This window comes from Myotis daubentonii, chromosome 11 (genome assembly GCF_963259705.1).
Source record: "Myotis daubentonii chromosome 11, mMyoDau2.1, whole genome shotgun sequence".
Lineage (NCBI taxonomy): Eukaryota > Metazoa > Chordata > Mammalia > Chiroptera > Vespertilionidae > Myotis > Myotis daubentonii.
Genome location: NC_081850.1, coordinates 81,345,718 through 81,358,750, shown reverse-complemented (window position 1 = coordinate 81,358,750; position 13,033 = coordinate 81,345,718). Strand labels below are relative to the sequence as shown.

The window sequence follows — 13,033 nt, the reverse complement described above, 5'->3', positions numbered from 1 at the left end:
AGGACACACGGTTATCCAAACCAGCGCCCACTCTGGCCTGACTGTTACCTGCTTTTCTAGAAAACATGTTCACAGAGGCTCTGGGGGGCCCGCCAGGCCCAGGGGCGGCAGCTTGCGGAGCCTTGGGGAGCGACACCGGGGGTGGGGGCGGAGCCTTCTTCTGCGGAGGGACAGTGGCTTCAGAAACCTGCTCCCGAGCCCAAAGGCCCGGACGCGCCACAGACAGAGCCTCGGAGGCAGGGCTCCTCCGGGCACAACGAGCCCCCCGCCCCCCGGCGAACCTCCTCCTCCGGCTCATTGGTGTCCACCCATCGGTTCTTCTTCTCGTCCCAGACGATCTGCCGCGATTGCGAAAAGCAGAGAACAGGGTCAGCGGGCAGAGCGGAGCGGCTAGCCCAGTGGTCGGGAAACTGCGGTCGAGAGCCACATGTGGCTCTTGGGCCCCTTGCGTGTGGCCGCGAAGTTTCAATCGCACTGTACGTGCGCGCCCACACGTGGTATTTTATGGAAGAGCCACACTCAAGGGGCCGCAGTTTGCCGACCGCTGGGCTAGCCCGACTCCTTTGTGACCCAGACTGGAGGGACACGTATGTGTGTCGTTCTGAAGCTGAAATACAGTGCCAACAACGCTGCCGGACACGCCACCGCGACACCCACCGAGCCCTCGGGGGCCCCTCGGGCGACACCCACCGACTTGTTCTTGTCGTCTGGCAAGTACGCTTCCGTCCTCTTCTTCCCAGACAGCCAGCGCGAGAACCAGGACTCGGCATTCTGAACCAAACCAGGACAAGCACGTGAGGGCGCGGCCGGGCGAAACGACACAGGACAAGCCTGTGTGAGCCGCTCTGAGGACCCGCGGCCAGGAGCACGCGGACTGTGTCCACATGTGGGGGGACCTCCTGCGAGTCCTGACAACACAGGGAGCCTGGAGGAGGACAGCGCACGCGGCCGAGGATGGAGAGTCACAGACAAGCACCACTCCCACCAGGAAACGCCAACGCAAGCACAGCAAGTGTCACCGCCTGGCAGAAGGGCCGGCAGGAGCACCCTCCCGCCCTGCACACGGGACAGGGCCTGGACGGTGGTGCCACTGTGGGCGGCTGCCGGGAGGGTGGCCTGCACACCTACAGCGCCTTCCAAAGCTGGCCCAGCTGCCTGTGCCCTCGCCACCAGCCCAGCAGAGCCGGGTGTGCCCGGGGGGGAGAAACCCAGCGCCCGTCGGGAGGAAGGGCAGTAGGACGGTGGCAGCCACACGGATCGCCCCAGTCGGGGGACAGGCCTCCTTCAGGCGAAACCCAACAAAGGCCGAACTCCTCAGTGAGACAGAGGCAGAGAGGCCGCCCCGGGCGGGAGGGGACAGTCCTGGACACGCAGGGCCTCTGGGAGCAGGAACGGCCCTCGCTCTGAGCTGGGCGGTGTGACACGTGGGCACAGACAGAACGCCCACCACTGTGCCCCTCACCCCGTGGCTCCTCTGAAAACGCGTCTGGCTTAATTAGAGAAGAAACGACCGCCTGGCCCTGGCCTCCCGGTGCCCGGCGCCGTGGGAGCCGAGCTGGCCCCGCTGGAGGCGGCCGCGTTACCTTCTTAGGCTCCTTGGGCTCTTTCTTGGCTGCTGGCACCGGGCTCTTCCCTGTGGGAGCGGGCGTCCGAGACGGAGGCTGCAGGGCCCCCAGGCTGGCACCCCCCCACGCTGGGGGGGCCTCGAAGTCCTGCGGCATCCTCGGGGAGCCCTGTCCAAGGCAACGCGGGAACCGGTTCACCTGGGGCACCGCCCAGGAGCCCCGGAACATCCCTGAGAGGCCGGAAAGCGAGAAGGAGGAGAGGAGAGGAGAGGAGAGGGAAGGAGGTGGGACAGGGCAGCCCTGGAGCCCTGGGCCAACCTGAGAGCCAGCCCACAGAACAAGCGGCTCATCAAGGGGCATCACGGGGACCAGAAGGCGGGCTCTGGGCCGGAAGAAACGGACTCCACGTGCCCCAAGCGTAAAGACTGGTCAGGGAGCCGTGGGCGTTTTAATGAAAAATGTCCCTGGTCAGAGTCTGTTTTCAATAGTTAACTCTCATTTTTACTCTTCCAGGACAGAACGTCTTAATGGCAGAACACACAGTGCAGTTTCAACGACAGCGATCGCCTGCTGACGGTGTCCATGCTGAGCTGGGCACCCTAGAGAAGGTTCCAGGAAGTGGCTGTAGACAGCATTTGTCCCACCCGCTGGGCATCAGAGTAAACAGGTGGTATTTACACCAAACAGGTCTGGTAAGATGAGTCTGTTCCCAGGAACCCGGTGGGACTGCAGGGACCCCGTGCAGAGCAGGTGCAGGGCCGGGGGGCCATAGGGGCCCCTAGAAAAGGTGCGGTGCAGTAACAGCGGCTGCCAGTGCTGCTCCTCCTCCAAGCAGCGGCTCCCACACCAGTACATTCCCCTCCCGTTTCCTCCCAGGGCCGTCTCCTATGTCAGCACTATCTGCCCACTGGCAACGGAAGCCCCAGGACCCCGCCCTCGTCCACAGGGAGGTGGGAGGAGCCAGTACCGCATTCTCAGACTTGCCACCCAGATCCTCTTCTCTTCGCTCCGCCAGCGACCCTCTCCCGTGGGGGTCCTGGGGCAGCGCTCCTGTCAATGGCAGAGAGGGCCTCTGTGACCTCGGAGCCGCCAGGCACAGGACAGAGGGAGCTGGCACGGAGGGGGCATGCGAAGGCCGCGCCCTCTCCATGCCCCGTGAGCACCAGGCCTGAGTACCCTGACTGCAGGCTCCTCCCCCGCCCGCTCCTGGGACAGGAGGCCCATTCAGCTCTGCTCCGCGGCGACACCTCGCAGACCCACCTGGGTCCTGGGCCCGGAGCAGGTGTGCGCTCTCCTGCAGAGACGGTGCGCTGGGTGGCAGGCCAGGCCCTGGGTACCGGGCCGTGGGGTCCGGCCCAGAGGGCTCTGCAAAGCCAGGTGCTGGCTCCCCAGGGCCCGGGGGCGGCACGGGGAACATGGGCACCCCGGCAGGGACGGCGGGCAGGCCCTCGGGGAGCGTCGGCGGAGCTGCATGGGGACATGGAGAAGAGTCAGAGGTGCCGAGGCCACATCTGTCCCGTCCCTGCAGCTGCCCCGGTGCGATCGGTTGTGGTGCGGTATCGGCACGGCCTGCTCCTCCCCGAGAGACAGGAGGGCCTGCCACCCAGCAGGACACACCGAGATGGCATCACGGCTGGAGCAGTGAACAGACACCTGCCAGCGCTGAGGGGAGGCACCGTGAGCGGCAGGACCCAACCTCTGCTTCTGGGGCTCAGACCGGCCACCCACCTGCCCCCGGACATCCAATGCCATGGGACCCGCTGAGCTCGGCAAGGTTATGAATAAGCACGGAGGAGGAGGGGGAGGGGGAGGAGTGGGGAGGAGGAGGGGGAGGAGGAGGAGGAGGAGGGGGAGGGGGAGGAGGGGGGAGGAAGAACAAGCGCCCCTGGGTTCTCCTCGTCTGGAAGCTGCCCTCTCGAGAGAAAGGGGCGAGGGCCTTCCCCGCGCAGGCTCACCTGACGGCAGCAGCCACACGCCCTGGCCAGAGTGCTCGGCGCTGGGCGCAGGTGGCGCCAGCAGTGGGTTCTCGGTGCCCGGGTGCGAGGGCTGCTCGGGTCCTGGCCCATCGTACTGTCCCACCTCGGAGCTGGGGGTGCTGGCACAGCGCTGGGGGAAGGCCGGGTCCTGACGCCACACCACAGCGCCCTCCTGTGGACAAATGGCTCAGGCCTCGCTGGCAGCCAGGCTGTGGGAGCCATCCCGCCTCATCCCCGAGCCACACACCTGCACGCCTTCCCTGTCCTGTCCACGCCCAGCACCACAGGTGGAAACCAGCCACGAGAAGTGCCAGCGCGACGGAGCCACGCTCACCTTGACCTGCCGCTCCACACGCTGCAGCTGCACCAGCCAGGCAGGCTCCACAAAGGACTCCTCCTCCGGCCTCTCTCTCAGCTGCGGGTCGAAGAGGCGTAACTGGGAAGCGATCTGGAGACACAGGAGAAGGCAGGCCCGTTACCACCAGTGTCTTCACAGCCGCTCCGACCTGGAGCAGGCGCACCCAGGGCCGAGCGGGCCTGCGGCAGGCCTCCCACTCAGTGGGGCCACAGGGCGAGCCCGGACGCCACGCTCACAGGAGCCGACCACGGGGTGGCTGCACGGGGTCCGCAGGGCCCAGACCCCGGAGCTGAACTTCCTGCTGCCGCCACCTGACGACAGACTGGACTTGGCCAAGCCAAGTGCGGAACTGACGTAGACACAGACGTACTCTGATCGGGTGGGGAGATGGGCTGGGGGATTGGGGGGAACTGAGGGGCCGTGGGCGGGACCAGATGAAGCAAGCTTGGCCTCAAACTGTCCGAAAGCCTCCACAATAAAACCTTCCTAGGTGTCACTCGAGCACATTCTCCGGGAGGGGGACACACGCTGTGGCGCTGGCTGGGCGCTGTCCCATCCCGTCTAGGGTCCACAGTTCTGGGGCCAGTCACGCTGCCTCACTGCCCAGGACGGGGAAACCAGGCCGCAGTGGGTCAGCAGGACCCAAACCCAGGCTGTCGGACCCGCAGGCTCCACTAACGGCGGGACCGACCTCTGCTCTGGCCTTGGAGCTCCCGGCGCAGTCTCTGCACGGGAGACGGACGGACTCGTACGCTAACGTGCCAGACACCAGCAGCTGCCCGAGAGCATCTCAGTGTGTGACTCGTCCCGACCTCTCCCCCGAGTCTGGCGCCCGGACCCCAGGCTGGCGGGGGCGGCTCAGGACCGCACCTGGACCAGCTGGCTGATGAGCACGGGGGAGTGCCTGTGCGGCTGCAGCAGGATGCCCTTGGCGATGACCTCGCAGTAGTGGAAGGCCTGCGTGGCCAGCCCCATGTCGGCCAGGCGGCAGGAGTAGATGAACTTGAACACCTGGAGCAAACACACACACAAGCTCAGCCCCCGCGGCACCGCCCTCTGCAGCCGCCCCACAGCCCCGCAGCTGAGAACTGAACTGGACGGTTTGGGTGCCGCGCCCCCCCAGCCCCTGGCCCCACCCCGCCCCCCGCAGCTCGTCCTGCCCCTGGAGACAGTCAGAGCACAGGACACTGCGAGCTTCGGAAGCACAGTCCTTCTCTGCAGCCCTCAGAGCTGCCAGGTCCAAGCAGAGAGGCTGCAGTCAGCACACGCTCACAGCCCCGCCCCCCGCGGACTGTCCCACAGCCGGTCTCCTCGCTCAGGGTCATGCAAGTGCCGCACACACACGCACACACACGCTCAGACACTCTCACACACTCACTCCTGGCTCAGATAACACTCCTCATCATGCTAAAAATAGCCGATAGAAACAAAATACTCCAGATTTATAAGATTTTAAATATTAAGACCCAAAATACAAACAAAATCCTCAATTCAACAGGGTTTATTCTCAAACGTTACTGATCAATGTCGCCCCAAGATTTCCAAAAACACCTTTTGCATGAGAATTTTCCACCCCACAGCCCGCAGCCTCACCAGCCTGTGGGCGGGGCTCACCTGGAAGTTGGGCATGGGGCTGGACTGCATGCCCAGCGACTGCGCGTACTCATAGGCCTCTGTCCTCTGGATGGCTTCATTGGTCGCAAACTTTGAAAATGGCAAACTGTTGAGGAAAGGAGTGAACTTATTTGAGCCAGTCCCCCAGCAGCATGTCATGCCACACGGCCAGGCCACAAGGCCGCCTCCCAGCTCCGTTCTGGGTTAACAGGAGGGAGGGGCGGGGAGGGGCACACAGTTATGCAATTCCTCACCTGTGGTTCGATCCAATTAAGACGAGTTTTGTGGTTTTCTTGGTATAAACCCCAAATCCAACTTCAGCCATGAGGTAGCAGAAGTGTGCAGCGTCCAAGAGGCCTTTCGAGGCTGAGAAGACACAGGGGCCACGTCTCGGTCGGGGGGTTCTCCCAAAATCAAAGATGGCGAACAGCCAGTGGCAGCGATGCCAGAGGCACGGAGTCCTGTCCCTTCCACCCAACACGCTGCACGCAGTCTCCGTGCCCCACGCCCACGGCCTCCCGTCTGCACGGACCCACCTAGCGTGTCGCCCATCGTGGCCATCGTCCTGGACTCCACATCCATGTTGTTGTTCAAGTTGGACAGAACCATGGCGAGGTGCGGCCTCCAGTCTCCCCACTTCTCATCGCCGCAGCACTAGGTACAGAAAGCCAGCGGGACACTCCTTACCCTGGGTGACCCCGGGCCGAGTGTCACCAGCCCGCAGGGTCGGGCTCCGGGAGCGAGGGGCAGGGCAGAAAGGAAGGCAGCCTCATCCTGCCATGAAACCGCCAGAGCAGTCCCCACACACGCGGCCGCGAGAGCCACGGAGTGCCACTGACCGTGGACGCTGCAGGCATCCGCCCGGACATCAGCTGGTAGACGGTCTGCAGAGGGTCGTTGATGGGAAGACTGTTGGCGAATCTGGGGAGACACGAGAGGAAGCTGACCTGGCCCGGCTCCCCACACGACTGGCCCGTCTCAGCCCCTCAACCATCAGCCCGATGCCTCCCGCCCCTCAGCGCGCACGCAGCTCAGTGTTAAAGGCCCGAGAGAGACAAGGCGCTCAGCGAGCTGACAGCTCAGCACCGAGCAGTGCACAGGGCGCGGCCCCGCAGCGCAGGGGAGGCCCAGCTTTCTCTGGAGAGCTAGACCCTGTGCCTCGAAGAGCTGCCCAGGTGCGGCTGCCGGACCGGCTGGCTGCGCCCAGAAGCCGCCAGCCCAGCGAGTCTGTACCTGGTCATGACTCTGGCGTGTGTCCGGCTGTCCATCTTGCTGGCAAGCAGCAGAGCGTGACCCCACAGGCCGTTCTTCATCGCGGCCTCCAAAGCATCCTGCAAGGCAGCGCAGTGAGCCGAGGTGGCAGGCTCACGTGATGGAGTCAGGCGCCGGGGAGCGTGTCGTCCGCGTGGCCGGGAAAGAGGAAAGGGCTCGACTGTGGTGCGACACACTTGCCTCCACGGCCCCCAGAACACACCTGTGCCACTGCCCCCACCCCCCATCACAGTGCCTGTGGCCGTGGGTCCTGCTTTTACAAACTGTTACAAGCAGCCCTGGCCGGGCGGTTCGGTGGTTAGAGCGCCACCCCGACGCACCGAGGTCAGGGCACATGAACAAGGGGAACAAGTCAAGGTCCTACTTCTCTCCTCTCCGCAACATCAATACGTTAAAAACTTATTTTTAATAACTAGGACAGGCAGGCCCGTAGACATGGGACACCGGGAGGCAGCGCTGCCACCCTCAGAGGTCCTTCCCACTGGGCCACTGTGCACGCCACTCCCAGGGCGATGACGCCTCTCCCCGTGGGCAGCGCGTCCCCTCAGCCAAGTGACCTGGTATCTCAGAGAACTTCTGACCGTGACCTGAGCTTATCACGACATACAAGCACCAAGACTTGGGGTTGTCAGACCCCTGCCACCGGGCCACGCAGAGCTGGGCATGTGCCCACAGCCCACAGGGACCCCTCTACCCTAGACCCGCCCTCCACTGGGCACAACCAGAGAGAACGTCCACAGTGCCAGCACCTGTGCGAGGCCTCTGCCACTCTCCCCAGCCCGCAGCCTCTGCACGCGCTGCGCCTGATCCATTCCCGCTGGGCACCGCTCCCCCACACCCAGCACACCTCAGAGGCCGAGCGCACCCCTAACTGTGACCACGGGCTGTCTGTCTGTCTCGCGCACGTGTTCACCCGACAGCACTGCACAGGCGGGCACAGCCCGGGCGCAACTGCGTGCACTTGTGCGGGAGTGAGGAGGGAAACTGAGGCTTCAACACTGGCAACGTGTGAGGAGACGGCGCGGACACCTTCAGAGACGACAGGGCCAGACCCCTGTTCACCGGTTGCCGTCACGGCCCGGTGCTCTCCAGCAGCCTGTCCCTCCCACAGCTTCCTGGCACGTAAGCCCATGGGGCGGCGCCAGGACACGCCCCGGCGCCCGAGAGCTCGGAACTCGCCTTCTTGCGGCCATAGAGCAGCAGCTCCCGGAACCGCTCCGTCTCCTTCTCCAGAGAGCTGGTGGCGGCCTGGCTGTCGGTGAGGAAGGAAAGCTGGGCCTCCACCGACTCCTCCTCCTCCTCGGCCTGACCCACGGCCTCGTTGGTGAAGTCGATCAGGTTGGCCTCGTTGGGCGACTTCCCAGGAAGCCACACCGTCCTGTGGTCTTGTAACAACAGCTCGGCAATGTCTGTGCCCACCACGGTCTGCAGGGCGGCGGGGACAGAAAGAACAAGGGCCTTCACGACGGATAGGGCTTCCCACAGGCCCTGCTGGGGGAGGCCACCAACTGGCCGCCCAGTGCACGCCGCCACCCCCACATGCCCAGGAGCCCGACAGCCCAGCGTGGCGGGCCTGAACCTGCCCTCGCCCCAGCTGCACACCCGCTTGTCTCCCCTGCCCCACGTCACTGCTGAGAGGGCTCCGCGTGCTCGGCCCAGCACAGACATCCTCCCCACGCCGTGGGGGACCCAGGATCCCCGAGACTCCAGGCCAAGAAGAGGCATTTTCCAGGCAAGACGGCGCATACCCCATTCTGTCTGCACAGCAGGATGATGAAGTTCCAGAGGAGATTTGCGGACTCTTTGTCAAGTAAGCTCTCATTCTGCAAACACTGGGTGGCTTTGCTCTGCGCAAAGTTAATAACGTCCACCTTATGGGTGTCGTCTCTGAAAGAAGGACAGCCCTCAGTGGACAGCGATGAGCGCCGCGGCCCAGCCACGCTCACGCGGTGCCCACAGCGGCCCGTGCCCGGCGGGACCTACTTGCCCAGCGGCCCCGGGAAGGCGCGCATCTCCTCCTGCTCCGGCAGGTGCTGTAGCAGCGTCTGTGGACAGGGAGGGACGGGGGGGGGGGGGGGGGACAGGGAGGGGCAGTTCAGGGCAGGCTCCGCCACTGCCCCCTGTGTCTGCTGACCCGAGGACTGTCTGTCCCATCGGGGAGGCCGAGGCGCCCCACCAGGGGCTTGGCCGTGTCTGGTTGGCAACAGTGACTTTCACCCTTGAAAGCGGTGAGACCCATTCCCCCTGAACTCTGAGCCAATACATGTGACAGAGGCTGGTGGGCCACAAAACAGTGCCCACCACACAGGCTCCCAGGGCACCCCAACCCCCACTGGCCACCTCCCTACTCGTCATTGAAATCACCAGTACTGAACACCAACAAGCCCTCCCCTCAAAATCAGAAACGCAAACAAAGATAAAAGACGCACAACCACACAGAACAAATAAAACCCCCTCCACCGAGGGTCCATGGAGGAAACACTCCGCACGACCGTTTTCAGACGAGGCTGAGGCACGGCCTGTGGGCCCGCGGCCGCCCCCGGCCTCACCTCCATGCTGTGCACTTCCACCAAGGCCGGCTGTCCCTCCGAGGGCAGATTGGGGATCACGCGGATGAGCTGACCCCCAGGACCAAACCGGGCACAGACATGGGGCACCGAGAACTTCTCCGGGGAAGTGGGTCTCGACGGAGCTGCAGGGAGGACGTGAACAGGACACAGCCAGGGGTCAGCTCTGGGGCCTCGGGGCCAGACCACAGGCTGAGGCCCCACATGAACTGACTTTCAGTTGGAAGTCACTAGTGGCTAAGGGCGCCGTGAAAGTAGAACTCCAGCGCAGCTTAGGAAATGTCTAAATCCTTAGAAACGAAACCATCTCCTCAAAATGTAAAAGCTCTTGAACACCGCCCGAAGCGCCTGTCACAGGAAGCAGCACCCAGGACCTTTCGTGCCTGAGCCTTTGTCCTCAACGGCGGGGCCGTGACCGCACCCATTGAAGGCGAGGAGGGCCGCTGCCCAGCCTGGCGGCTCAGGTCCAGCACATCCTGTGCACTGAAAGGTCACGGGTTCAAGCCCCGGGCATTTTCGGATTTGGTCCCCAGGAGGGGCGTATGCGGGGGGCGGGGGAGAGGACGGCAACCAATGGATGCCATTGCTGTTCCTCAGGTGAGGACTGCAATGGAAATACTATCTCAAGAACGTCACCCATTTTTACAGTTTCCAAGACTCAGCAGTAACAGGCCTTCCCGAGGGCTGAGCGTGGCAGTGGGAAAGCCGAGGGCAGCTTTTCTAGGGGAATCGGAGTTCCCCCCACAGACTGCTGACCCGCGTGGTCGGCATGGGAACAGGAGGCCCCACCCGAGAGCCTGGCGGTGAGCCACACGGAGTCACACGAGTGCCTGTGACAGAGGCAGGGCAGCTCTCCGGCCTGTGAGTCCAGCTACAGCCGAGGGTGCTGCCAGCCCAGCGGGACCAGCCTGGCCCTCAGAAGGACGGGCGTGCTGTGACACAGCTGTCCCTACTCCGGGGAGGACCGGGCCGGGCCCTCACAAACGCCCTCAGTTGCAACTCACTCCCGTTTCTCGCCCCAGGCTTGTGAGGTGACCGAGGGGTGACTCGGCGCCCCTGCACCTGAGGGCACCCAGGGCCTTGGCCACACATACCTTGCTCCACGGAGGGCCAGCCGGCGTCGGCAGGGTAGCCGTACTCTGGGAAGCCCTGGGCGCTGCTGAAATTGCTCATGTAGGCGTCGTAGGCATAGTCCCCGTGGAGGGAGCCTGGCGGCGGCGGAGCCTCATAAGGCCCCATGGTCACATTGCAGCTTCTGTAAACCTGGCTCTTAGGAAACACAAAGCCGGCAGGTAGTTAGCTCACAGGCGCGCCAGCCAGACCTGGAGGTGCTGCCAGAGCAGGGGGAACCTGGGTCTACACAGAGCTGTGGACAGCCTGCCTGCCGCCCCCGCGGGCCCGCGCGCACCTGCTGCGAGTGGGCGCTGAAGCTGCTGTGGCGGCTGTGCACGCTGGGCGCGCTGCGCAGGCTCTGCCCCGAGTGCTCGCTGTGCACGCTGCGCCGGTCCACGTCGTCCCCGTAGGGATCTCTGTGGGGCTCAGGGTCGTCATCAAAACTCCCTGTGAAGCGAGGGTCGTACCTCCAGGGGTCGTCGTACCTCTCGGGCCTGGAGGGCCAGTGGGGCAGAGGCAAGAGAGGGCACTGAGGCCGCTGGCATGACGCACTGCTGGCCAACACTCAAGCCCTACGGGTCCTCATCGCCCGCTGCCCTCACATCATGACGGGGCCTGCCTCGCAGGACACAGTACGAGCCCACCCCCGAGGGGATGCCTGGAACCCAGGGGCAAGGTCAGCCCCGGGTGAAGGTTCAGGGGAGCAGGCTGCAAGGTCACAGCCACCAAGGCGACAAGGGCAAGGCGATCCCAGGCGCTTGTGCTGTGCCCACAGTGAGTGACGCCAGCGGCCCAGTCTGCCCGCCCCTTTCAGACAGTGGCCGTGACGCCAGTGGCTCCCGGGACCCCCAGCCGCAGCTGGTGGGGCGTTACAAAGCGCAGCTGATTCCCATCCCCCTTGGCGAAGGGCTTCTCACCCACCTGTCAGCATAGGCGTAGCTGTCTTTCCTGTACGGCTCATATTCCGCGTCATACCAATACCTGCGGTCATAGGGGCGGGGATCCCTGAACCCAGACCCATAGGGGTACCGATCCCAGCGGCCCGGATCTGCAAGCAAGGGATTAACGAGCTGATACAACACGCGCGGGAGAGGCTGCGCCCCAGCACCGAGGAGCCTCGCTGTCCTCCCGAGAGGCATGACCCTGGGTGCTGAGATGCCGGAGGTCTCGCGGAGTCCTGTCCCTGTGTGACACCCAGTGGCCGCTGGCTTGTCCTCCCAATACACGAATAAGAAGAGAGACCTGCTACGTGCCATCTGGTTAAATTCTTGCCCGTAGTTACTACTTCTGAACAGTTCATCCCGTAACTATACACTTTACTCCCACCTCTGCTGATGTGGCCTAGGAAGGGTGAGGAAACCCTCAGAACCAAAGGGCTGCTTGAACAGGGCCAGTCCCATCCGAGCGGCCAGTGTGTTACGTGGAAGGGAGGCAGAGGCCTGTGAGCGGGGCGGGGCGGGGCGGGAGGGCCGTGTTGGGTAAGCGAGCTGCCGGCCTGGACCCTCTGCACCGAGCAGGACACAGCTTGGCAGAGGAGCAGGGCTCAGGGACACGTGGCCAAGAGGCCCCCCTCCCCCGACAGCGAGGGGACACGCCTGCACCTCCAGTGCCGGAGCCACAGCCCCGTGGCCACAGAGCAGGGCAGACACACGAGCCCAGGGGCGGCTCATGTTCCTCTGATCAATGTGAACGGTCGCGGGACAGGAAAGGCAGCCCCGGGCCCCTGGCCACTGTTCTCGGAAGTCAGAGGACTGCTCGTGTTCCAGGCACACGCGTGCTGTGACCACGACGCAGCTTCTGGATGAAAAGCAGCCACAGAATCACTTCCAGAAGCAGGTGCCGTGGCTCTGGGATGAAGACAGACTAACAGCGGGGACTCCGCCTAAGGCCCGGGGCTGACGTACCTCCATAGTCGTACTGGCCGCAGTAGTAGCCGGCGTAATCGCTCTGGCTGCTCCATCCACGCTTGGAACTGTAGTAGCCCTCAGGAGGCCCCTGCCTGAAACCACACAGGAATTACCAACAAGCCACCTACTTCTGAAAAGCGCAACAGGTATCGGCCTCCAGACTGCACCCGGGTGACAGGCACTCATCCAAGCCCTTGGTCGTGGAGAGTCCTAATCAGAAGACCCAGAGCCAGGAGCGTCAGGGATTCCCTGCGCCCAGCGCGCTGAAGTGCCTCTATGATAACAACCACACGAGCGGCCAGCACAGATCGTGGCGTTCCCAGTGCCGTCGCCGGAGCAGGGCCGGGACCGGCTCTTGAGTGTGGATGTCAGACTCAGCCGATGCCAAGGTGCCAGGGTGTGGAGGGGAGTAGGATCCGACTTCCAGACCCGCTGCACAGACCGTGCCCGTGTCCTCCGGGCGGGTCCCAGTGCGCCCAGCCTGGTGCCCTCAGAGCAGACCAGCGTGGGCCCTGCCGTGCACCGGCCAGGCTGGCCTCACAGAGCAAGCCTGGCTGTGACCTGCATTATAGAAAGGGTGGAATTTAGCATGAAGATCAGGTATCTGACCTGCTGAAAGGGCTTACTGACATTTTTGTTCTTTAATAGCAAGTTTTAGGTA

The 13,033-nt window shown here is 64.0% G+C and overlaps 1 protein-coding gene across 9 annotated transcripts in view; it reads right to left on the bottom strand.

Moving 5' to 3' along the window:
- SEC16A (SEC16 homolog A, endoplasmic reticulum export factor) overlaps positions 1 to 13,033 on the bottom strand; it is a 29,300-nt gene that overhangs the window by 4,571 nt on the left and 11,696 nt on the right. For 8 of the 9 annotated variants that reach the window (XM_059658508.1, XM_059658509.1, XM_059658506.1 and 5 more), the window contains 22 exons: positions 12,370 to 12,464; positions 11,387 to 11,513; positions 10,761 to 10,959; positions 10,447 to 10,621; positions 9,335 to 9,477; positions 8,769 to 8,830; positions 8,534 to 8,672; positions 7,965 to 8,210; positions 6,747 to 6,844; positions 6,353 to 6,434; positions 6,050 to 6,167; positions 5,768 to 5,879; positions 5,514 to 5,619; positions 4,770 to 4,910; positions 3,876 to 3,989; positions 3,521 to 3,713; positions 2,826 to 3,032; positions 2,533 to 2,615; positions 1,584 to 1,733; positions 691 to 771; positions 282 to 338; positions 49 to 160 (listed from right to left, as the gene is read on the bottom strand). In XM_059658508.1, the coding sequence (XP_059514491.1) occupies positions 49 to 160; positions 282 to 338; positions 691 to 771; positions 1,584 to 1,733; positions 2,533 to 2,615; positions 2,826 to 3,032; positions 3,521 to 3,713; positions 3,876 to 3,989; positions 4,770 to 4,910; positions 5,514 to 5,619; positions 5,768 to 5,879; positions 6,050 to 6,167; positions 6,353 to 6,434; positions 6,747 to 6,844; positions 7,965 to 8,210; positions 8,534 to 8,672; positions 8,769 to 8,830; positions 9,335 to 9,477; positions 10,447 to 10,621; positions 10,761 to 10,959; positions 11,387 to 11,513; positions 12,370 to 12,464 (2,840 nt within the window). The remainder of the gene's footprint in view (positions 1 to 48; positions 161 to 281; positions 339 to 690; positions 772 to 1,583; positions 1,734 to 2,532; positions 2,616 to 2,825; positions 3,033 to 3,520; positions 3,714 to 3,875; positions 3,990 to 4,769; positions 4,911 to 5,513; positions 5,620 to 5,767; positions 5,880 to 6,049; positions 6,168 to 6,352; positions 6,435 to 6,746; positions 6,845 to 7,964; positions 8,211 to 8,533; positions 8,673 to 8,768; positions 8,831 to 9,334; positions 9,478 to 10,446; positions 10,622 to 10,760; positions 10,960 to 11,386; positions 11,514 to 12,369; positions 12,465 to 13,033) is intronic. The other variant, XM_059658510.1, reaches the window with a different exon arrangement.